This window comes from Platichthys flesus, chromosome 10 (assembly GCF_949316205.1).
Source record: "Platichthys flesus chromosome 10, fPlaFle2.1, whole genome shotgun sequence".
NCBI classification, from domain to species: Eukaryota; Metazoa; Chordata; class Actinopteri; order Pleuronectiformes; family Pleuronectidae; genus Platichthys; species Platichthys flesus.
The window spans coordinates 2,591,776-2,617,258 of NC_084954.1; the positions used below are offsets into that span (position 1 = coordinate 2,591,776).

At 42.5% G+C, this 25,483-nt stretch overlaps 2 protein-coding genes across 2 annotated transcripts; both read left to right on the forward strand.

Moving 5' to 3' along the window:
* Nucleotides 1-847: 847 nt before the first annotated feature.
* On the forward strand, nt 848-3,815 carry cfd (complement factor D (adipsin)). Its single transcript, XM_062397390.1, has 5 exons — nt 848-1,004; nt 1,819-1,975; nt 2,076-2,217; nt 2,303-2,593; nt 3,339-3,815. The coding sequence occupies exons 1-5, from the start codon at nt 941-943 to the stop codon at nt 3,516-3,518; spliced, it is 834 nt and encodes a 277-aa protein (XP_062253374.1). The 5' UTR covers nt 848-940; the 3' UTR covers nt 3,519-3,815.
* A 1,681-nt stretch (nt 3,816-5,496) lies between these two features.
* On the forward strand, nt 5,497-23,806 carry dnaaf9 (dynein axonemal assembly factor 9). Its single transcript, XM_062397334.1, has 37 exons — nt 5,497-5,651; nt 6,717-6,796; nt 6,975-7,100; nt 7,184-7,308; nt 7,627-7,723; nt 7,909-8,015; nt 8,113-8,190; nt 8,287-8,388; nt 8,524-8,579; nt 8,673-8,808; nt 9,143-9,224; nt 9,348-9,384; nt 9,471-9,555; nt 9,639-9,715; nt 9,830-9,874; nt 9,990-10,035; nt 10,112-10,223; nt 10,389-10,459; nt 10,606-10,653; nt 10,759-10,849; nt 10,970-11,073; nt 11,201-11,344; nt 11,700-11,785; nt 11,900-12,001; nt 12,767-12,884; nt 12,965-13,053; nt 13,195-13,320; nt 13,464-13,589; nt 16,014-16,051; nt 16,721-16,856; nt 17,199-17,285; nt 17,999-18,105; nt 18,586-18,660; nt 19,498-19,685; nt 19,818-19,883; nt 21,194-21,287; nt 21,551-23,806. Exons 1-37 carry the CDS (start codon nt 5,596-5,598, stop codon nt 21,655-21,657), a joined length of 3,450 nt encoding a protein of 1,149 aa, XP_062253318.1. The 5' UTR covers nt 5,497-5,595; the 3' UTR covers nt 21,658-23,806.
* Nucleotides 23,807-25,483: the final 1,677 nt, after the last annotated feature.

Here is a 25,483-nt window from a genome sequence, read left to right on the forward strand (position 1 = left end):
CATACATTCTGAGATAGGTGTATGAATAGTTCCTGTGTGTGTTTGTGCGGTAGGAATGTTTGTGCAGAACACAGAGTTCATCTGACGGGTTGGGATCGTAGCTGCAAAATTGTTTCTCATGTTCTTTCTGCACATTGGCTGCGTTTGGTGTTTTCCTGTCAGATTAACGAGAAGCAGAAGAAGATAACGTCCTCTTCCATGAGGTCAGCTCGGGTTCGTCCAAATCTCAGTGTTGTGTAACTTTAAAATGTCAGATCAGGACATAATAATATAAATGAAACTGCTGGAGTTGTGTTTTTGGCTCTGTTTATGATTTTTATTTATTATCTATACTTAAGATAAGAGATCAGACTTTCCTGTGCCGGCTTGCTCCAACATCACAAAAGATATAATATAATAGGATAGAGTAAATAAAACGTTGCTAGGTCTAAAAATATAAATGTAAATAAGTGTTAAGTAAACTAAATGAAAATATAAAGTGTATAAAGAGTAATGCAGAAATGTGAATAAAATAAGTCTGTTACATGAGACAGTGAAACTAATACTACATAAAAGCTGCAGTAAGTAATAAGATAAAAGTAGAGAAAATAAAATATAATATTACACATAAAACATTACACTCACACAACTTCACCACAAATTGAGAGAGATGTTCCTGTTGTGAAAAATGAGAAGCTGAGCCTGACCCACTGAATTCTTGGAAATACAAAGTTTGGACGCAGTGTGTTAAATAGAAATAAATATCTTTGAAAGTGAAAGAGACGTCAGAGGACATGTTTGATGTTTTCCTGTTTTCCACTCCAGGAAACTGGGACCAGCAGGACGGTCGCACTCCCACTCGTGTCGTGCTCCTTATCTGCTTGATGGATGTTTCCTCTCTTTCACCAGGAAAACTTTAAAAACAGAGACTCGCTGTTTCTGCTTCAGTCAAACCAACATCATGGCGTCGGGTGGAGAACTGTTTGTGGCTGCTGCTGTTTTTGTTGTTTCCCTCATTTCACAAAGTGAGTTTGAGATATTGTTTCCTTATCTAATATTTCATCTGTTGACTTGTGGGTAATCTACGTTTGAAATCTCTTTCTTTCTTATTCATTCTTTTTGCTCATTAAGAATTATGTTTTTCTGACTTTATAGTTACCTCAGAGTCTGGAGCTTCTTCTTAATCAAATCTCAAAACATATTTTTATTACACAAAATTGGCTGATTTTGCCTCATCACACTTTTTATTATTTCAATGAGTGCCTCATTGCTTTAATTTCTGTCGCACATGTACAAGTTGTAGTATTTCTATTTCTATCCTTTCTTCTATTATGACAAAGTTTTCATGTTGTTTTTAAGTTGAACTATTATTATGATATATAATATTATTATTGACATATTAAACCTGCTGCCATGTAGGTTGTTGCTAGTTGTTGTAGTTGGTTTCGTTTGTGGGTTTTTATTTGTTTGAAGGATTTTGTGAAAACCTGGGGAAGTGATTGGGCCTCGGCCGGAGGAGAGCACTTTACATTTTAATGCGAACGAAGATTAAAGAACAGATAAATGAATATTACATGACTTTTTTACTGTGACTTATTACAAAGAAGGGTTTAGGTTTTCAGACAACTTCCTCTTATCTTTATACTTTATATTTCCGCTCTAAAAACTATAAAAAAAACGTGTGTGAGATCAGCCTTGGTGGAGGATTCTGCTGGGAGCCATCACAATGTGACCGAACCTTTCCACATGTGAACCTCGTGCGCTGCATGTTGAGCAAAGATAATTGTTCAGGTGTCTTTGACTTTATCTCCTGTGTTTGTGGGTTTTTGCTCATTTCAGGCGAGGGGATCATTGGGGGCAGAGAGGCATTGCCACACTCTCGGCCTTACATGGCCTCCATCCAGGTGCCAGAGGGGGAGAACCTGACACATGAGTGTGGGGGGTTTGTGGTGGCAGATCAGTGGGTGATGACGGCAGCTCACTGTCTCTCCACCGGGTGAGGAACCTTCTCCAGAGCATGATGTGTGTAGTTATGTGGGAATAACTTTGTTTTGAAGGTTGTTTAAAGCAGTAACATCACTGTGCCCTCTTCACAGTCCTAACGGGAGGAAGGTCGTGCTGGGTGTCCATTCTCTGAGTGAACCCGAGGAAACAAAGCAAACCTTTGACATTTTGGAATCTTACACCCACCCAGACTACAGCCAGTCAAATTACGATAACGACATCGCTCTAATTAAGGTAAGTTGTATATTTTGTGTTGGTTGTAAAGTCACCACCATGGAGAGTGAGTGGGAAAGGTCCATGTCATGCTTGGTTCCTGCAGCTGGATCGTCCGGTCACCGTGTCCGAGGCTGTTAAACCGGTGGCGTTCCTGCGAGTGGGGGGGACAAACCCCGGCACCGGTGCAGAGGTGGACGCGGCTGGCTGGGGTTCCCTGGACGACCTGGGCTCCAGACCCGACAAGCTCAAAGAGGTGTCGGTGGACATGTTCAGCTCGACTCGCTGCAAACGCAGTGACTACTACGGCAGGAAGTTCACCAGCAACATGATGTGTGCTCACAGGGTTTGTCCAGATCCCTGTGATCAGCCGTTCAGGAAAGAAGACACTTGTGATGTAAGCTTTAGCTCCGACAGAAATATAAATGCTCACATCGCTCACAGTCAGAAGTATGATACTGCTTCTGTTTTATGGTGCAAATACTACGCATACCAATGAAGGTATTTGAAGTACTCTGCCGCCATCTAGTGGTCAGAGTGTAAAATACATACTAGCCCCATGGGACTGTGTAGCATATATTTTGAGGTATTAAGCTGTATTTGAAATACTGTGATGATGGAAAAGCAATGATTGTACAGAAAACATATGTTGTTATTCAATTTCAAGCAAAAGCAGCAGCAATATAATAATCTACATGCCAAAATTTGTTAAATTAAGGTTATGCCCTATTATGCCTGATGTCGCTAATTTGCATCATACCTAAATTGATATCAATTTTTTTCGCTATATTGACATTAACAATCTCCACTTAATTTAGCATCTGTATGACTTGGAAATTAATTCAGGCAATAAGGGGTTAACTGATCTCAGTTCAGCTTCACTCTTTAACTGGAGCTGATTGTGACAGTTGAAGCTGAGACTCTCAGTCAGTTCTTGTCACAGGAAATCGAACCCACTCACCAGAGTTACAGGGAACAGACGCTCAGGGAGTGAATGTTCACACTCAGTTTAACAACAACTGCTGTTTAATGGTAATTAAAAGTTGCATTGTGCTGCTTTAAGCATCCTAGGGTCACCGTCGTTCTGTCAGTGTAATGTTTGACCCTTCAGACTTCCTGATTGTCTCTGTCTCTTCCTCCAGGGAGACTCGGGGGGTCCTCTGCTCTACAATGGAGTTGTGGTCGGCGTCACTTCCAACGGGGGAAAGAAGTGTGGCCAAATTAGAAAGCCTGGAATTTACACCATCGTCTCCCACTACACTGCATGGATCGACGACACCATGTCCCTGCAGCCGAGTGCAGCAAGCGACCAGAGCAGCTAGACAGAGCACAGCCGAGACCTGATACACATGGTTTATAGTGTTGAGCAGGTTTTATACAGGCTCAAGCAATTCAAAGTGTTTTACTATATGAAGCTGAGGTGTGCACATGTCGTTTGTAAGTAGAATTCATGACTCTAGAGAAGTCATACAGCAAACATTCAACAACCGCCTACACAAACATATTCACCTGAATAATATCTTGCTTACTAGATTTCACATTAGTATATTTTTTTAAACAAATGTGTGTAGGAAGGAATCGATAAATTACCTACAAGAAAATAAATATCCTATATTTCATACTTTTCTGGTGTTTTATTTGAAGTTTTTTAAAAATGTTTACTTTTACATCCCCTCTCTTAACCTTAAATCTGAAGCTCTGGCAAGAACAGGTCATGTCAGCCAATCAGAAGAGGAGCTCACAGCCTTTTCCTCTTCTAAATGAAGCCCCGTTAATAAACACACGTCCCTGTTGCAGATTGTGATAATAACACATTTAAAAGAAAAACTATTTTCTATGTAATTCAATACAATTCAAATGGAAAACTCACTTTAAACACCAAATCACAAATGATCTTAGATATCAACCTCTGAAACACTTCACTGATCTTAAATCACTGATTTATCTGTTGGAATTAAAACTGAATGTTAGATAAAAATGATTTATGCTCATATCAGTGTGTAACTGTATCTCCCCCTAGTGGGTGAAGCTGCAGCCAAATCCCCAAAAATATAATTGTCCTCCTGCATCTCAGTACTCTCTTCACTTGTGTACTTCTTGACATGATCTCGTAATGTACGGCTGCTAACTGTGTTCACTTTAATATTATTCCTATAAATCCAGATTCTGTAGAAACTCTCAATGAGATGTTGTGAAGTTGTTTGAATAAATTAGATGGATTTGCTTCTTATTCCCTGCAGACAAAGTATTATCTGATACTTTCTGAGCTACAATAAGGGATTATTCATATGGAGAAATAATTATTTAGAAATTATCCAGAATATTTTACCAACACGTTTGACCTCAACCCTTGTTATTAATACTTTACATTTATTTCAATGCAGGTACTTTCTTACTTTAGATAACATTGATGTGGTACTTTAACTTGAGAACATTTGTGTGTATTTATTTGTACTAATACTGAAGTACTACCTCCACTACTATGAAGTATTATTACTATTGAGTTACTGCTGAATCTTAGTGCATCACATGCTGAGATAAACAAAACCTGCAAGTAAACAAAGAGGAAATCATTTCAAAGTGTCAAAAGAATCAGAAATAAAAGAAAATGAACATTGATATCAGATGTAAGTAGTTTAGTGGGTCGCACACACAAATACACACATACACAAACACACACAGTCACTCACTGAGACACATACACATACACATACACATACACATACACACTCCCACAGTCATACACACACAAACACACACTCACACTCTCACTGTATCATACACACACAAACACACACAAACACACACACACAAACACACACTACACAAACACACACACTACACAAACACACACACAAACACAGACTCACACTCCAACAGTATCATACACACACACACACACACAAACACACAAACACACACTACACAAACACACACACACACACACACACACACACACACACACACACGCACGCACACACACTCACACATATTACAGGGGAATTGCACCATCACCCCGAGCAGCTGCGCTACTGATGCTGTCAAAACAGGACTGTACCACTCAGTAAAATAGGGAGGGATGGGGGTGTCTTCCTCTCAGCCCAATTGGTAAATCCCCTGTGAAAGACTCACTCGACATGACACATAATTTAATATTAAAAGGGATACAAAATAAACTTGTAATAAACTCATAATTAAAGTTGTACAGTGTCGGTGTTTCCTCCGAGGTCACGTCAGCAGAGCCTGCCCCCCCTGCTCCCGGATGTAGATGTATCCGCTGTGTTGTGTGTTCTCCAGGGTGATGGAGGAGAGGATGTAGCCGCTCGGGCCCGAACTCATTTTCTGAAAAACACGCAGCGTTCATTCGGTTTTTAAAAAGCACCGCGACCTCGCGACACGATGTCCGGTATCAGGTCCGTGAACGGGAGACTGTCCGGGATCAACCCCGCTGTCAGGTGACGTTACGGGGGTCCGTGCGGGGCTGTGATGGGCAAAGCTAACCGGGCTAATGCTAACCGGGGCTGCTAGCCCAGACGGTTTAACGTCCGTTAACCGGGAGCTCGGTTGAGTTACCGTTAAAAATACGATGCTAACGTTTAGACACACGTCCAGTAGTTCTATTTTTATTTATTTGAATCTGCTGCTGAAGCGACGTTCATGTGTCTGTTTGATTTTAATGGAGCGTCCTGTTTGTCTGAGGCTGTAATAAAAACCCAGCAGTGGTTTGAAATCACATGATATGGAAGATATTCAAATAAATGTAATTTTTAAAAATATATAAATATTCAGAGAGGCATACAAATACAATTGAAAGAGGTGTTATCCCTTTATGTAGGTTAATAGTACAGTTCAGTATCGATTTAGAGTCAATGGGACACATGACGTTATAATAAGCTGTTATAATAAATATATGAAGGCATTTTAATGGTAATAGTAGATTCATATGAAATAAAAGCAGCAGTAAAATCTACTAGAAAGAAGTGAGACGTGTTCATCTATTGTAATTATCCAGTTTGGAATTTGTCAATTGGTCACATGACATAAAAATATGATTAAAAAAGTCATCTAATATGAATAATATTCTAAAACTCAATGAAAGGATGTGTGTCTAATTGTTCTAGGGTAATAATATCTGATATTATTTACAGTCAGTGGGTCACATTAAAAACAATGGAGGTGTTTTCTCTTATTCAAATGTGAATTTACATATGGTTCCTGTGTGGAAGCTCCATGATCAGGAATGAATACCAAACATCCAGCTTCACACTGACATCACAGGTTTCCAATACAACATTCCTGCAATAAATCCTGATTATTAACAGTTGGATAATTTTCTATTGTCTCATAAATTAAATAAATTGTGTGTGTGACTTGAGATAATGTTTGCACCTCATGTGAGATAATTTTATCTCTCTGAAGTTTGAGAGATCAAATTAAACTACATATAAGGTCCAATGTGTTGGTAGTTTTTTTTCCCAGTAAATTACTGGTGGTTCTAAAGTATTTGTTATCTTTTCCAGTTGCTGTCGAATGCGCCAGGTCCAGTCTCTTCTCTGCGAGGGAGGTGCCACAGCTCCTGATGGCGTCCTGTGCTCTCTTGGTACGTTTGTTGTTTTTGTTTCACCTTTTGTGTCTTTACTGGACCTGGTTAACTGACCTGGGATCTGTTGAGTCCTGAGGAAACTATTTATAACAGATGGGCGAATACAGGAAGTTATGAGTGGCCCTAACAACAAACCAGCTAATGAACATCAGTGCAACGTTTCTGTGTGATTCAGGAATTGACAGCAGATATAATGGGGGGTGCACTGAGCTGGCGAAATACCTTTTCTACGGACTCTATGAAAGAAATCCGCTGAATCTGGATCACGCCCTTGAGGAGTTTCCAGAAGAAATGCTCGATGGTGAGTTCACTGGATCGTCAATCATTTATTTGTGCTTATTTTAGTGTTTAGTCACTCGGACTCACAACTGCTCCCCTTGACAGATGTGATCCTGCTGATCAAGGCCGAGTGTGTTCATCTGTACTGCAACCCACTGAACTACAGTTACCTGTTGCCCTACGTCTCCCACTGGAGGAACCTGCATCTGTACTGCATGACAGAGGCAGAGGTAATACACCAATTATACATCCTGTGTGATTAATCTACGAGTAGGAACCTTATCAAGGGTATTCAGGCTTGTTGATTCTTCCACTTGGCTGCAGTTTGAATCCTTGCAGATTCATATCCAACTTTTGCAAGCACTTGTTTACGAGTCAAGTCAGTTTAGGTTGTATTCTAGCAAATAGAATATAGAAATACACCAGATATTTCCTGAAGAGTACTCATATCGCTTTGAAAACTCACATAGATCAAGTAGTTTGTAGTTTGGATTGTTATTCCTTTACTGAGTTGCACACCCCTGTACTTTCCCCACCTCTGTTCCCAGTATGAAGATGAGGAAGCTGCGGAGGAATTCAAAATCTCCAGCTTTGTCAGGATGGTTCAGGACTGCCATCGCATCGGAGTACCGTTCAGCTCCCAGGGTACCTTTCATCACCTTTTAATCACCACAGTGTTTCCACGGCTAACACATTTAAGGGATAATTAAAAGTGTTCAAACAGTAATTGCATGACATTACGTATCAGTGTCAGTGTCTTAATAGCTTGTACTTACTGTGTAATTACACCAACAGCCCATGTAATTACCTTTTATTTACTGTTTTTTAAGGACACATCCAGAAGTTTGATATGTTTATGGTGGAACAGTGGCCCCTGATTCAAGCGTTTGCCTTGGAAGGCATCGGTGGAGGAAGCTTCTTTACCATCAAATACAAGGTTCGTTTAAAAACATGTGACAAATATGTTTTCTAGTCTCTGAGCTTCTTCTATGTGCTTGTTTTATTCACTTTGTTTATTTCTGTTTTTCTTCCAGCTTATAGATATAAGTGAGAAACTTTGGCAGGTGTACACCAGACTGGACCCAGTGTCTCTGGCTAGTCTACTCGCTGAGGTATTGATGACTTGATCATTTGCTGTTTTAACCTTCAACCTATTCTGTTGTATTAATACATGACACCTAACGTTGTTGTTGTTGTTTTAATCTTAGGACTTGATTAACTTTGAGAAGCAGTGGAGTGGCTTTTTCTCCAGCATGGACCTGGAGAGTCATCTGTCCATCCTGGAACTGTCTGAAGCTCAGGCCGGAGAGGTGAGGTTATACCTCTCAGAATCCTACGTGATAGTTATATATTTTTATTCTAAAATTACTAATAAACGTCGGGAGAGAATATAGTACCTAAATGAGATATTAAGTGTTGTAATGTGTTTTCTCATGAATCTACAGTCATTCCGTTCGTATTACTCTCACGGACTGATCTCCAGCAACATCACAGATAAAAGGTATTAAGCATATTGAACGAACTACAGTTTTATTTTCTTGTAGTTTTTATGAAGTAAATTACTATGGCTCAATCAAACGTTTCTTTGTTTCAGGAAAAGCCAGCAGCCCTTTGTGATGTTTGGGAAGCACTCGTCATCAGAGGACCTGGAGAACGATTCCTTCAACTTCCCTTCAGAGAGTCATCAGGTCCGCAACACGGGGCCTCAGGGTTCTACAGCCACACACATGGTGAGAAGCACGGAGAGGAGAGCCGCTGCAGGCTGGTACTCGGGTGGCGTCTGAAACAGGAGTGTGTGAAACACTGAGCAAGCCAACACTGTGAAATCTAGAATGAGGAAAGAACCTCATTAAATGATCCTGAATACAAACACAACATGTCTCCTTTAAAGACGTATGCAAGCCTGCAGCACCACCTGGTGAAGTGTTTTACTACAACCATCAGAGAGTGATGTACCGAGCAGTGTTCTGACAAATCCTCTTGAACCCTTCAGACCTGGAAACATGTGTTTGCTGATCACCTGTGAATAGAGTCCTTTAAAGACACATGTTCCTTGTCCATCAGGTTCTGCAGTGTGTGGCTCCTAAAGGACCCTTAGCCTGCTCCAGAACTTACTTCTTTGGGACGACCCACTCTCCATACCTGGGTGAGTTTTTACTGCATTTATTTACTGTGTTTTACAACTTTGTATTTGTAAAACATTTCATTTACAACAGTTTAAAGTACGAACTAATCCCATAATTGACATTGCTCTGTATTTCACCCACAGGAAATCAAACTAAGGATCCGAAGAAAATCGAAGTCTTGTAAGTGATTTATATTTTGATAGATAACGTTTCTAGAGATTAAATGTTTGAGAATATTGGAATGAGAGAGTTCTTCTATTTTTCAGACTTTTATCACAGATTTATTCAGCTGCCGTCCAAGCCGTCCTTTCAGGAATCAAGTGCTACTCCTGCACCTCGAGTGCCACCAAAGTAAGAAACAAACCAAAGCACCCATTTTAACATTTGTCTCACAGCAAGTACAATCCCTTATAGAGACGTGTTGATTATTCCAGGCCAAGGATGTAGCAGAGACCACTTTCCTTGTGGCTTTGGACTCGATGAGCTTAAGCCAGTACCGCAGTTATCTCAGGTACAGATTGATTTTCATGGTTTCACTGTTGTTCTCTGTGTGAGACGTTTAGCCAAGCGTGGAATGAAATGTATTGTTTGAATCGCCTTTTGATTGTGTGTTTTCTCTCCTCAGGTCCAAATGTGAATTCAGCATTCAAGCCGTGAACAAGGAAGGGAGGTGTGTGTGTGTTGACGTGTCCTGTTAGGTCATCTGTTAAGCCTCTGTGTTGTCTGCACGTCTCCTTCACTCGTTATTTGAAAGAGAATCACAGTCTTTTATCCTTTTGTTGCAGGATCATCCCTCTGACTGACAAGCAAAGCCGTTATGTATTAAAAACAGTAAGTTAGAAACATTGAAATTAACTTTGTAGAATTTTGTTCATCTTCATCATCACTGATTGTACTTTTTTCGAAGGCCTCCATGACCGTCCACGACATCCCCGACCTGCAGAGCAACAGAGGCGACCTGGGCTCTGCAGTCTTCTCCGAATCCTTCTTAGAATCCAGCATCAATATCCAGCAGAAAGGTAAAATATGGATTCAACTCAGTGCAACTAGAAGACAGGAGGCTTTTTGAAAAAACAGCGGAGTCGTCTAAAAATAGACTTCTTCCTGCCCTGAGGATCATGATTGTGATTCATCTTCCACGTTTGTTCTTCTGTGGCGCGTGTTGTCTGTTTCCTCTCCTGCAGATGGCACTGTGTCCTCAGACAGCTGCTACACCATCCTGACTACAACCGTGCCTCGCTATGCCTGCTGGCCGGTACGTGCACCGCTGAAAATGAGATGATTAATATAATATTGTCAAGATCACAACCATGTTTTGGATTTGGAATAATTACTTTGTCTACATTCCAAATACACATCATGAGGTTTTTTATTCCAACGTTGTTTGTTTGTTTTCTTCAGATGGAAGCGGATGTGAAGCAATCTGAGCAAGCCCAGCATCTTACCAAGGTAGATTCACAGGCTTTATCTGCTCACTCCACCAATGCCTGTCTGCCCCCGAGTATTGTACGTATGAGTGTGGTGTGTAACAACCCACAATATGTGTTTTAATAGAAGGAGGAAGGCACTTGCTTGGGAACTGCTCTGACTGTGGCAGATGCTGCATATGCTTTCTCCAGCAGCGAGCTCTCCACGCCTGAAGAAGGTGACACTCTCACTTGACTCACTTTTCATACTTCCCACTCAGCTTATCGTACGTTACGTGACAAAGAGTTGTGATTCTGTGTAATCTATTTTTTATTGCTTATCTAAATTTAAATTATAGGAAAGATCATCTTCTTCTCTGAGGGAATCCTGTTCGTCCATTCTCAGTATGGGAGCATTACTCTGTCCAAGGATCACATCAACACCATCAAGTTCTATGAACCGGTATGTGTGTGTTAATAATGTGACTGGATTAGTTTTCACATTATATCGTCAGTTGTTTTGCACGTGTTTTTGCACATGAACCCATCTGTACATTAACTCTTTGTTTTATGTGTCCTCTTCTCACCAGGACTCAAGTGCCGTGGCTTCTCTCTTTGTAGAGTACGACAACAGCTTCCTCCCACACCTCCCATTCCCTCTCCACAGCTCTGACCAGTGTATGGTCTTTGCCCTTCAGCCGAGGTCAAAGAGCCACAGGGCCTTTTATTCCAAGGTAAGACCTTCGGCCAGTGACCTCTGACAGGGATCGTCTGAGTGGAGCTGATTCAGAACCTCATCACGACCATGTAACATAAATCAAAGGATTTCTTGATAGGAGTGGTGAACACAGTAAATATAGGAATAGTTATTATAGCATTACTCTGTGTCTAAAAGGACACGTTATAAGTATCAACCCCCGTTTATCAAATATATACTTTGTCTAGTACTTCACTCCGACTATGACTGAAAATATTTATTCTCAGTATGAGTTATTGATAAGATAAAATATATATGTTTTGGTTTTCCTACTTGATTCTTTATTCTACCTGTCCAGTGGTTTGACCCTTGTCCTTTATTGTTGTGTGCAGGTTTTCTCAGTTTGGCAAAGCTCTGAATCTGGACTCACTCTGCAGCTGCTGGACCAGGATCGACTGAGCTGGACCCAGAAAAACATGTAAGGCTGCACATTTATATTTCAAGCTGTATACAAATATCTTATAAGCTGTCTTATCATCAATCAATCCCTTTAATAATTAAACAATTGCATTTGATCTCTTTTTAATGTCAGGCACGCCCGACTCCAGAAGCTGCACAACAGTCAGGAGCCTCCAGTGGCCAAACGCAGAGGCAGCCTGAAGCCTTCATACTCTCAGCTGCCAGAGCAGGACATGTTAGTACACAGAGCAGTCTCACACTGAACTCCCTCCGGGTTGCACTGAGAAAGTAATAAAACCTGATGCTGCCACAGGTATTGCTTATTCATCAGTATGTATTCCCAATATAGTATTTAAGCCTGTGTTTCTTGACGCAGAGTTTTTATCAGTGCTGACCAGCCACTCTTGGAAGGTGTATAGAAGATAATGTAGCCTCATTATCTGGCCAAAAATACGCAGCGCACACACTCTATGACTATGATCAGTAAAGCTGAAACAAGGGAGCATGGGGAGGCTCTTCTTGGCAACTTTTTAGTCCTCCCTAATCGCTCCTAAATCTGTCACCGGGTATAATTAGACGTCCAACTGTTTTATGTACTCGTACCCAGAATTAACATACTGTACAGTGCTTATGAATTATAGCTGCTCCCCTTTGCACAACCTCGCATTTTCCGTGTCACATCTAACGGCTTTCCCTCCACCAGAGATTTAAAATGAATTTAAAAATGTTTGTGCTAAAGCTCCAGCAAATGCAAGTGTAGAGAATTCAAAACAGTGTTTGTGGAATGAAGGAAGAAGTCTCAGCTGTTATTTTGCTGCAAAGTCCATAACACAGGGCCTTAAAGTGCCTTAAAGATATTTCATACTTTAGATAAGTCTTTATTTTATTAACGTTAATTTAACACATCACGTGGGGATGTAATTCTTGGACTCTGATCGGTGTGACACAGACAAGGTTTTAAATCTGCTCTCACTGATCGCTGCCTTCTGTCCTTCGTCAGGTTCCTTCAGCACTTTGCTCTGAGCAGCATCGGCCAGGAGCCCATTCTGTACGACCACCTGGGAGTGCTCTTCCCCTCCGCCGAGCTGAAGAACCCAGTCGCTGGCCAGGGAGACAAGGTGAGCGGGTGGAAATGACAACTCTATATGGTAGAGCTGATGAAATAAATATCTGAAGTGGACTTTTTAATGTGTGATAGGTGGTCGTTACCATCGTCACTGGACTAACTGGAAGCCACAAGGAAAGACTCTGTGACTTCCTGATCCAGCTGAACAAGGAACGTGGACGGTAAGAGCAACAACTTCCAACAAAATGCTCTTTGTTATGGTTTTGTGAAGTGTTATTCTTTTCTGCTCATACTTCTATCCTAATAAGAATGACTCCAAGAGAACAGAAATGATTGAAATGAACTTTTCCTTACATCTGGAGGTGGGTGGTGTACGAAGCTGGTACCGACAGTTTCTCAGCCTCTCACCTCCAGCAGTATCTGTCCAGCTTCCTGGAGAGCCAGCGAGGCCGAGGAGGGAAACCCCGTCTGTTGCTGCTGTCCCCTGGGTAAGTCCACTGCTCAGAATTTAAAAAGACCTGCCCAGAAAATCAGAGCGCAGCTAAATTATAATTTTACCACATAGAACGTGTTTTTTCTTAACCTTTGTTTGTCAGTGTCTTTAAAATGGACAAATGTTCTTCTTGTGCAGTTACACAGATGTTCTAGATGTGGTCCAGGCTGTGCTTTTCCACCCTGACCCGGTTATACAGGCGTGTTTCTCCATCGGGGCTGTCACTGCCTGTGTGGACCCGTCTGCTTCCTGTTTGGAGCACAGGTGAGATATCTAGTGCGCCTCTAGCTCTTGACGTAAACACTGAATAAGTATGGACTGGATTGGTTAAGTTGGCAGGTGAACTTGATAGATGATGATGATACGAACAAACAAATGTGCAAGTGTACATTTCAAGAAATCTCACTTTGAACATGAAGAAGAAATAGATCCTAAATTGTTTTGTTTGCTGTGAAGGTTAAAATCCAATTGGGTTTAATTTACATCCAATATCCTGAGTGTCCGTGTAAGATAATATCAATATCAGTGTTTCCCTACAGAATTAGATTCAATCTGTGGCGACTAACAAACTCAGATTTTGTGCTGAAGAGCTCAAAGTGACACGTACAGTGCAGCGAGTGCAAGTAATACACTGAAGTCTCCATGCCTGCTGAGAGAGAGACAATAAACAACACTCTGCCACTGTTTAGGTAATTAATGGAAACACTGAATTCACTATTGATTTAATTATATCCTGCTCTGATCAGAAAACAATCAATATAATGATCAACCTGCACCAAACAGTTGGATCCTTCCGTGTATGTCATCGTCCAGCTGTTGCTTCACAGTTGATACCCTCAAGAGGAACCTCCTGCCTCATGCTCGTGTTTTTTATCAGATTCACAAAACGTGGAAGCAAAAACATATATCTGTGTTTTCAGCTGTTAATATTTTTCGTTTGTGGTCAATTGCAAGAAGTTGTGTTTGCATGCATCAAAGAGCAGCGACCAACAACGACCGTAAGCTGCATGTTCATCCACACAGACGCTGACAGACAGCGGCGGATGTTGATACATTTTTGAAGCGATGGACGTTTCCAGGACGAGGTCACATGACACTTTTAGCTATTAAAACTCAAGGCTGGTTCCCTTTTGCAGAGCGGATCAGTCCTACATTTAATCTCACTCTCCTTTTGTTACAGGCTTTAGATGAAGCTTACAGAGCTTCTCACTATCATAGATTGACTGAGCCGCTCCGCACAATATGACATACCACTCAAGTTAATGGGCTGTGTACAGCCGAGCTGGGCTGCCCAGTGATACTCACAAGCAGTTGGAGTCACACCGTGGTCCTGGAACCCGGAGAAATGTATCTCAAGATGTGCCAATGAAAAGTTTAATAATTCAAACTGTTCTTCCAAACAACAGGAAGAACTAAATCTGGTTGAAAAGCTCCCGCAGTCTCTTAGATGAGATGATTTCCCATCAAGCCTAACTTTAATAATAAATCTGAAGGGTGTTTGGATCCTGTGCTATAAACAAGCTGTGATGTCTCTCCTTGGCTCAGCAGTGGAAAAATGTGTAATGAGAGGTTTAGCAATGTTGTGATCGCTGACTTTTCCATTTGAGGCATCTTCAGCAAGGCCCCTCTCACTGTCTGTTGCTATAGATTGTCTGGAGGTCTGTGGAGCCGTACTATGGCGCTAATTGGGTGTGGTCAGCTCAGTTTAGGCCTGACCTGCCCGTCAACCCCCCCCCCCCCCCCCCCCCCCCCCCCCTGCATAGCCCTCTAATCCCCCAGATCCACATGTGCGACCAACACACCCTCCTCAGTGAAGCTCATCAGTCAGTCATGATCCATTCTTTGGGATGGATGTAGACAGTTCATTACATCAGGACAGGAAAGATAAATGCCTTTCAAATTGCTTACCCCTCACCCCCCTCCTTCAGGCTGACTCAGTGCTGCGGGAGGGGGGGGGCAGCAGTGGCTGGAGGGGGACCAGGCTCACCACGGCTACTCAGAAAGCACAGTGTCTAACTCTGATCGATTTGAAAACTCTGGATACATTTTGTTAAGATTAAATGAGATTTCAGAAAGCTTTCACATTGGTCATAGTCGTCAAAAATGCCTTCTGATGGATAACTGGCTTGTTAGCCGAGGGCCATAACATGGAATTAGTCTGTTTATGGCTGCACAGCCTTGGCAAGCGCCCATTAGTCATAAATAGAGTGATTGTTAGAGATGATATTGTGGAACAAGTCGCGGGTTAAAGGTCCAGCGTGGAGGATTTAGGAGGATCTAGCTGCAGAAATAGAATTGTAATAATCATAATTATTTTTTCATTAGTGTATAATCACATGGAACTAAAGATTGCTGTGTTTTTGTCACCTTCAAAAGAGTCCTGTATATCTAAACTGGGAGCGGGTCATCAAACGTGGAGTCCGCTATTCTTTTCCATCATAAATATGAAAGCATGGTTGATATTTAGTTAACGACCAATTTAAACACAGATCTTTGTTCGTACCTCAGGATCATAAACCTTAGTTTCAACAGAATCTCTATTATCATTGCAGCAGGGACAAGTTCAGTCCAAATACATGTCCAATTGACTCATGGACAGCAGTTTTAATACACAGTAAATTTAGCAGTTTTAATCCACAGTAAATGTTGTATATTTAACCCAAGTTTTACTTGTATCTTTGCTGTTAGGTTTGCTTTTCCCAAGCTGTTGGAGCAGTGCAGCCAAGGTAAGTCGCGTTCTGCTTTACAACAAAACACATAGAATTGAAATCTTCTGTAAGAAGTCGTTTTCAACACAGCCATGTTACCAGGTTGTAATATTAAACTTGTAAAGGTCAGGAAATGTATGAATTTGTCAAATGAAGTCAGAGGAGAGTTTACAGTATAACAACATCATGATTTCAGCTTCTCACAGTAAAGAAGCAAGTTGGACATCAGTGAGGAAGTGATGTGTTAGTGTGACGGGGGGTTGTTGTTACACGGAACTCTGACAGTCTTACTACACCTACACATATTTTTTAATAGAAAAGTAAATCCTCTCTTATCCCTCTTACAGCTTTCCTCCAACGCCATGATAACAGCATGATGGACTTTTTTTTGTTCTTAAAGATTTTATACAAAGTTAAATAAGGACACTGTGACGTTCAAATGTTCAGAAAGCGAAAGGTTGTTCAGCAACACATTGCCCAAACAACAAAATTATACACAATCCATATTCATTTCTGTGCTCATATTACCTCTGAAGCCGCCAGCTTGCAGCCTTGATAGAGCAGCAGTCGAACCAGTAAACAGACAGAGTGTGAAATAGTGTGTTTCAGCAGTGGCTACTGTATTTTCAGTAAAGTGAGTTTCTCCTGGAAATTCATATTCCCTTTTTGTGCCTTGATGCATGTCAGGTATTGTGAGTACAGTGGTGTTCACGGGGCTGACAGCGGAGCAGAAGCACCCTCTCATGCAGCATGTTCAGCAGCTGGTACGCTCTGCCAACCCCACTGCAGCCTTCATACTGGCAGAGAGAGGAGCTGTCACCAGGTAGAAACCCACAGCATCACCATCAATGCTGACATTTAACTGCTTCTCTCTTCTCACCCAAGATATTCACTCTCCGTGCTTCATCTTATTCTACTTTCTGTGTCTGTGTTTAAAAACTGGTCAGTGATGTCATGAACATTTCCCTTGGCTTTCCTTGCTTAAAGAACATTTCAGTGTTTGGCTTAAAAGCCTATTATAGATAGAAGACTAATACAAGTCTTCAGCTTAACTGATTTAGATGTTTTGGGGCTGATATCAATACAGATATTAAGAAGTAAAATGTATCATTGCACCTTTAAGAGTTAAGTATTCACTGTTTGTTGTATTTTCTGTGTTTATTAGGAATGAGGATGTGAATCTGATACTGTCTGAGACCAGCTTCCACGAGCCTCAGATGCTCAGAGCGCGTTATGTCCTCTACCCTGGATGGTAAGACCCTCGGCCTGTGTTCCCCTCTCCTCGCCCTGACCTCCACGTGTCCTCCCGTGTCAACACTCAAACTTTTGACCGCTGAGCTACAGATTGCCGTTGATTCCTGCCTCAGTGTTCCTCGGCCCTGCCTCCCTGCGGTTTAATTGCCACTCGGCCGCAGCGGTGGGGGTATCGGCTGCTGATTGCTGCAAAGCCTCCCAGGACATCTTGTGTTCTGTCACCAGATGCCTCTGGGCTGCACAGTAACAAGCTGTTGGCCATGCAGTTGCCATGTACACAGAGGGGGTCTCCTTCCCTTTGGATCCACTCCATTCAGCCTTCATGCCTCAGTGGTCAGCCTAATATGAACCTCTGCTAAATCCTCCCCACAGATCATACTCTGGATATCGGACCAGTGTCTGGCACTGTTGATTTACTCATCCTCGAGCTTTAGTTTGTTCTGTATGTGTATGTGTGTGAGTTCCAGCTGCTTCTTCCCACACGTCCTTAACGCCAAACTTTCTAAAACCTGCTGATAAGAGAGGTTCCATTTACAAACTCATCAACCCCTTCCACACTTTGAACAGCATATCACACTCGCTGGCCTCCTTCCTGTGAGCAGCTGGTAGAGTAAACAACGTTACAGCCAAAGGAAAAAACTGCAGCACAAACACTTGGCTCGCTTTAGACTTAACTTTGTCACCATTTGTGTCACGTGTTCGGTCTTTCAGGTGCAAAGGGCGCTTCTGCTCCGGTTCTGGGTCTCTGGTCCTCACCCAGCAGCACGTGGCTTTTAACGGGCCCCTGGAGAGGCCTCTATTTGTTACCCGGTGTAAAGGTGAGATGGAAAGAAGCCCCCCCCCCCCCCCCCTCTTCCCTCTTCTCCTTTTTTTGACTCCTACACGTGACAGAGGCTCCAGATATGAGCTGGCAGGGTGTGATGATGATTACATAAGCTGCCTCTCCTCCAAATATGGAGATAAGTGAAGTCTCAGAGTGATTGTCAGCCAACGCTGGGAAATAATCTGTATTCCCAAAAGATGCACGTCTTACTGCCAGTTTGTCTTTTCAGGGATTTTGTTGATTGTATTGTTATCATCCTTATTTGTTTTTATTTTGTTTTAGCTATTTAGATTTTTCACTTATTTACTTTTAATTAAAACAAATTATATCTGTAATATCCTCTGAGTTATTATATATTAATCTCATGTTATGAGGTCATGTATTTGTCTTATTAAAATATGTCATACATATATAAACATAATTATTATTATTTAATCCATATTCCTCACTTCTATTACTGCTCATGTTTCTGTAGCACTCAAGTCATCCCTGAAGTCCAGCCCCTTCCGTGGAAACGTGTACAACGTTAAGGGAAAAGTCAAATTCTCTGGTAAGGAATTTAATATATATATTTATTTTTTATTTCCTCATTAAATAAAAATAATTATGGCTTGTGCTAACTATTACAATTTTCAGATCACTTTTCGAATTGCCAGTGTCTTGGTTTTGTTTAGCATCGATGAACAAATGTGATTTCTGTCCTTGGTAAATATTTGACCTGCATTTGCGTTTCCCAACCTTTTGGGACTGATTAGAGAAAGGCTGCCCTCGGGGGCAGAGAGGAAGCTTCGGACGGTAGGAAATCTGCTCAGTTGTTGCTCTGGTGTCTGGTGTTTAGACTTCAGCTCATAGTCCACTCGTTTGCTTTCCTCCCCATAGTTCTCTCACTCCTATTTTTCATCTGAAAGAGCTGTGTAGAGCTGTTGCATGAGGAGAAAGTGCAGGTGCCTGTGAGGAGATGTGCAGAGAGTGTGCAGAGAGTTTTGTACAGAGTCGAGAAGATGGAGGATGGAGGAGTGAGTGTGGAGACTGTTTGATCCTCTGAGAAAAACTCACATTCCCTTTAGTGTGAAGTGTGCATCTCAGTCACTGTGTGTAGGGTAGTGTATCATTTACATCACCTTCTATTCAGTTATTTTACTTTGTTGTATTTAGCCGTCGTACATCCAGGACATATTTTTTACGTTGGGTGAGGGCACACTTGATGTGTTTATTTATCTTGTGTTGTTCTCACGTGACTTGTGTGAGCCATTTTGGGATCAGAGGGGCTGTATGGATGTTTCAGCATTAACACCCCACAAACAGCATGCTGTTGCCACATGAAGCTGCCACAGCAGGTGTCGCTCTAGGTGTGAACTGTGTGTGCGATGTTGGATGGAACATTCAGACTCGGACCAAGTGATGGAGGTGAGCTACAACACGGTGAGCGGGAGAATGAGCGTGGTCTCTGAGCAGAGCGCTGACCCGCCCCCCCCGGGCCCCAGGGAGACCGGCGCCTCCTGCTTCCTGGTCTTTGATGGCGTGGGCCTGACGGAGGACGGACTGAAGGACTGGATCAGACTGTGCACCAAGCAGGTAGACGTTCACACAGCCCCCTGTCTGTGCTGGAAATACACTCTGAGACCTGTGCATAGATATTTGATCATGAGTAGGATCAAGACATAAGAGAAGAAACTAAATCCAAGTGTCTGTTTCTGTTTTTTACAGAGACAAACAAAGAAGCCAAAGAAAACTAAAAACAGTCTTTCACCACATGAAATCAAGATTATACATGTAAGTGTGTTATATCTATAATCGAACATCTTTATATAATATAGCAGTGGCTGGGTTCTGGGTGGGATGTACTGCATTGACTCCACTTCTTCCCTACTTAGCTACAAGCAGAATACTACTAGCTCCAGGAAAAGATCCCTTCACAACTCAAATGTATTTATTTACATGGAAACTGGAACATGGAAGAGAAACCAGTGTTTTTTCGGGTGAGATGCAGCAGCTTTAGAAAGTTGGAAAGAAACTAATTAGAATAGCACTGTAGCATTCAGACTGTTTGCTGTGGAGCTGCAGTTTTGTTCCCCCGCATCCTCTTTGCTGTAGATATCCATTAGGTATGTCCCCCGTGTGGCAAACGGAGTTGACTGTATATGGCAGAGGCTCACACCTGCGTATATAAGGTCCAACACTTCACACGGTCAGGACACAACCCGAGTCTCTGAAGACCTCCTCTATAAAACTGTGACGAGGCATAGATCAGGGTGAGGGCATAAACCCATTTCTAAAGCTCCAAGTGTTCCCGGGAGCTCATTGGCCTCAATAGTTGTGAAATAGAAAAAAACTTTGGAACCTACCAGAATCCAGCGGTCACTCAAAAGTCCTCTGGGGGGGGGGGGGGGGGGGGGGGGGGGACCTGCTGAAAGGACGGCCGCCGCAGCAGCACTTCATCAATCAGGCCGTTTTGATAGAGTCACTTTGGGTAACAGGCAGGTTGTAGCTCATCAGGAGTTTTTTAGATGACATTTAAGACACTTTGAGGACATAAAGAAAAATATTCTCAGGACTGACCGGTCAAATATTGAACCCTTGTTGTGGAACCCAAAAACAAGCTGTGTAATATCATCCTTATTTTGATTAGGGTATCGAGGGGTCTAAAATAATGCGTACTAGGTCTTAAATATGTTAGGTGGGTCTTAATTATATTTAAGTATATATTATATATTTGGTTTTGTAAGAGAAACGTTTTGTCTGCGTGCTAATAGGCTAATTTATCATACTTTTTAAATCATTCAGGTTTAAAAAGCTCATAAAAAGTATTTTTGAAACCTGCAGAAATACCAAGTATAACCTGCAAACAGCAGCATTGTATTATGATGGTGCTTCTCACTGCCAGAATCCAGATGTGCACAGCTTGTAGACTCATCCAGGAAGACTTGAACCTAAAGGGTCTTTCACACTCGACTGAATGAAGGGTCTTTTAGATGTTTAGACCTTTTACAACTGGAACTGGTGTCTAAACGTTTATCTGTGGGTGATTCTCCTACATTGATGTCGGCCTGTAACTGATCCTGATATGACATGTTTCTGTTCAGATGACCAGACACCTGGACCCACTGCCAGCGGGGTACTTCTACAACGGTTATCAATATGTGGACATCTTTGGAGAAAAAAGGTCCTTCCATCCCAGTATCCTTTTCATTGTGTTCACCTTGTTCTGTTTAACTACACCTGATCCATCTCCCAGGCCTGGAAACAGATTTATCCTCATATATTTTAAAGTTAAAAACGAAACTCCGAGTCACTTTGAGTCAGTGTAGGTTTAAAAATCAGCTTTTCTGACTCAGACAAATAATCCTGACCCTTCAAGCCGCTCTGTTGCTTGCCTCTGTGTTTGCTGTGTGTGTGGTGATTGGTTGTGCCGCTGTTTCCCTACATTGCTAACACCGCAGACATGGAGGAGTTTGAGAAGGAGTACATTGCCGAGGCCAACAAGGAGATCGAGCTATTCAACCATCAGCTGGAGCTGCTGGGCCAGCCCGACCTGTTTGGTCCATGATGGAGTCTGTGTGTGTACGTCCACTGCCTCCATCGGTCATAACTCCAAGGCAACCACTGTGGGAGGGGTAGGGAGGGTTACTGGGTTTATATACCGAACACTAGGGTGGTCAATGTGTGTTCACACCACATGTATCTGCAGGAAGCACTGCTGCTACAGGTCCATTCATTATCTGTGTCCCATGTCACACTGTCTCCTAATGTGGTGGCACCAAATGACATCACCACCCGCGGCTGGTTGTGTCACATCGTGGCTGCTCGCCTCTCTGTCGTCTGCAGCACCGCTAACCGAGTAGTCAGGTGTCGCTTATCAAATGAAAAGTGTCAAATGGATGTGGTCACTCGTATTAGTTCAAATCAAGACACGTTTGTCAAGAGAGGAGACTTGTTCACAGCTGCAGGCAAACCTGAAACCAGAGCCAGAACAAGACTCCATCTTTAAACCGATGTGATTGCACCGCCTAAGCCCGCCAGCTAAGAGACTTTCACAATTGAAGGGAATTTCCAGCCGCTCGCTCCTACAGCTTGTGCCTCTCTGTTTATCACAGTTGGCAAATTAAAACCTCTATTTCTGGACAGGCATGGATAGCCGTGTGATTCTGGTGAGCTCCCTGGTGGGGTTTCTCAAGAATCGCTCCTCCTCTGTTGTCACCCAATCCACGGCCCACCTGTTAGCTTGTCTGCGTGCCGTGCTGCGGCAGAGGGAGCGCTTGGCCGTGGAGCTGTAAACATTGGCCAGCCTGTTGGCTGCAGACAGCTGATGGATGATGCCATTAATCACATAGCTCTACGCCACCCAGTGCTTTATTTTAAGACTCCTAAAGTGAATCTAATGAAAGTTCAGAAAAAAGCAGACTTCAGTCCCCACAGCAGTCGTATTAAAGAACAGCTGAGGCTCAGACTGCTGTCTCTTGAGCATCAGAAACCTTAAAGCACTGTTTTCTGTGAGTTAAGATAGTGCTAGTTAACAGTGAGAAACCAGACAGACACAGAAAGGTAGACTAAACGTCCCTGCAGCAACATTTCACTGTTTCTGTCAAAATGATTTATATTTTATTCACGTGTGAACATTCCTGTTTTGAAGTATATATTTGGGGTTTTTACGTTAGGGTCGGATGAAGGGAAAATGACATAATCTTGTGAAGCGTTGGGTTAGTCTGGGTAAACACGAGTAGAGCCTCTAGTTACAGGTTCCGATCAGTGATGTGATGTTCCAGAGGATCCGAGTTAAGGATCTGATTCAATCAGTAGTTATGCTACTGATTTACTCGTGTGTCACGCTGATGTTCCGCTCCTCAGGGTTCCTCCACAGTTTGAAATTCTGCCACTTTGAAGGAAAATATCTGAAGTTTCTGTGTTGTCATTTTGACATCAGCATGTTTTGGTATAAAACCCAGATTCCTAATCAAATGAGCTTTTCAAGATAAAAGTCTGGTGAATCATTAGAGATGGAAAGTTGAAAAACGTGTAGGAACCCTGTTACGGTGTCCGGAGATTTAATGGCTGTCATTCATTACGGGGGTCAGCAGTGTAACATCCATACTAATTAACAAGGAATTGATGCAGACTGTAAATAAAGATGGACGACACATCTCCACTTCCTCCCATTATGCAGAAAAGAAGCCAGAATATCCGGATATGAACTCGACCATCTTAGAGTCAGAGTCTGAACAGGAGTGATCGAGGATCCATTTTTATAAAATCAAATAACTAATTAAAACATCAGAGTGGTTAGAACTACCTGAAATGACAGAAGACATATTTCAGAAAAATGTGATTGATCGTCAGGTGGAGATCAAGACACTTAAGCTTCACTTTTGGCGGAGCTGTCATGTCGTCCATCTTTATTTACAGTCTAAGGTTCTGACAGAAGAACATTTGAATGCACTTAGAAACGTGCAGCTGCTGAAACGATGGTTCGATGTTTGAGCCTAAATGCAAAGCATCAAATCAACGTGAACAGAGATCTCCTCATCGGGGGAAATGATTGCTAGCACAGATATTATTTAAATCTGTGATGATGTCAGCGTTCACATCGCTGGGTCTTTACATGTTTGTGATATCCAGTGAAATGAAAATGCTCAATAGTTGTGTTTTCAGCCGGAACACAAACAGACGAATGATCACATCATTAGCAAATGGTCCCCCCCCCACCCCCCCCCCCATGAACTGTGTGCATCTGATCAGAGTCAGATAATCCTGAACTCAGCCTGTCACTGCTGCCCCCCCCCCCCCCCCCCCCCCTCAGCAGAGTCCCCTGGGACCTGAACAAGCCATACCCCCCCGATGCTAGATGTGCCACTGTCTCTTAGAAGAACCGTGCATTGTGTAGAATATAACAAGCGGTGCCGTACGCCTCTTTGCCTCATGTGTTACCATGGCATGTTCCACCGGAAGTTAACACGGAGCCAAGTCATTTATTCCGTGAACTTCTCTCTCTCCGTCCCCTTCTCCTTCACGCTATGAAAGAAGTGCAATTGTACCTTGTGCTTTTTATATATTCTACATAGAGCGCTCCTCAAATAGCTCTTTAAGGACAAAGCCCAGCAAACAAGTGAGCTGCTGAATCCTCCGTCTCTCTCGCAGCTTGGGTTCCGTGGTCGGCTGCTTGTTCCTCAAATAACAACATTAAGGGTCTTAACAGCAGGTGAAGGGTTTTGCTGCAAATTGAGATGCTGCTGGGTGGGGGGGGGCAGAAAAAACTCACGTTCCCTCCACTTGTGAATGACTGATGGACCAGAAAGCAAACAGCTTACTGTGCTTGTTCCCTGACAGCAGGATAACATGTAGCATAAATCCTTTGTTGACAAAATGATAACTCTTGTTGAAGCTGGATCCCTGGTTTAGTGATTCCGAGATGCCCTCTGCAAAGCCCCCCCGCTCTGAGCAACAGTTGCTGTCAGTCCGTAGTTATGTAATACTACAGGGGCTTAGGCTGAGTGACAGGGAGATGGCTGTGAGGCTGATGTATGGAAGAGTGAAGCTGCCACCACTTCAGAACCAGCTGCACATGAATGAGAGCAGAGCTGCGGTGGCAAATATTTCTAATTGGACAAGAGACCAAAAGACTTGTCCTTAAAGAGTCGAGGTTATGTGAGATGTTTGTAAAGTTTAAATCAAATGACCACTAATACACACACACACACACAATACTTCTACTACTACTACAAGTATTTCTATACTATTTTGCATGTGTTGCGATGTCATGTGATAATGATACCACGTATACTCTGAGAGAATTGCCTTTCACCAAACTGGTACAACAAAGAGAAAACTGTCACATTTATTTTACATATCTGCTGCGAAAAATTTGAATTACCTCAAAACGACAAAGAGTATTTTTGTAAAACTGTGAATTGAGCCGCGAGCGAAACGTCTCCTCTCGCTACAAGCTACAAGCTACAAGCTACAGGCTACAAGCTACAAAAGGCAAAAGCAGATGCAATTTCTTTTTTGTAAGAAGAGAATCTGATCGATGTGAGATGTCAGGTTTCTCTGATCCAGCAGTGCCTCGGCTACGGCTAAGAAAAAAGAAAACAGAGATTAAAAGCTGCATCCGGAGCTCCATCCTTCTCCCTGTCACTGGAGCAGGAGGAGGTGTGGTCAGGCATCCGTCCTTCAACAGTGTTGGTGAAAGGAATCCGTGGAGTGGTTCTCTAAAGCAATGTGTGTGTTTTTAACTGAGCCAGAGGGTAAAGCAGACGAGGCCACGTGGGGGATCGGCCACTGGAGGGCTCGGGACCATTCAGGGTTTCAACAGACCAAAAAGAGTGAGAGAGTAAAGAACCCAGTGTAGTGCTGGTATTTAACAATGATTTATGTTTTTG

Coding starts and splice junctions, on each gene's coding strand:
- dnaaf9 (XM_062397334.1), top strand. CDS start 5,596: ATGTCCGGTATCAGGTCCGTGAACGGGAGACTGTCCGGGATCAACCCC. Junction 13,054..13,194: donor CTGAACAAGGAACGTGGACG/GTAAGAGCAACA, acceptor TTACATCTGGAG/GTGGGTGGTGTACGAAGCTG. Junction 19,884..21,193: donor ATGAAATCAAGATTATACAT/GTAAGTGTGTTA, acceptor GTTTCTGTTCAG/ATGACCAGACACCTGGACCC.
- cfd (XM_062397390.1), top strand. CDS start 941: ATGGCGTCGGGTGGAGAACTGTTTGTGGCTGCTGCTGTTTTTGTTGTT. Junction 1,976..2,075: donor GCTCACTGTCTCTCCACCGG/GTGAGGAACCTT, acceptor CCCTCTTCACAG/TCCTAACGGGAGGAAGGTCG. Junction 2,594..3,338: donor GGAAAGAAGACACTTGTGAT/GTAAGCTTTAGC, acceptor CTCTTCCTCCAG/GGAGACTCGGGGGGTCCTCT.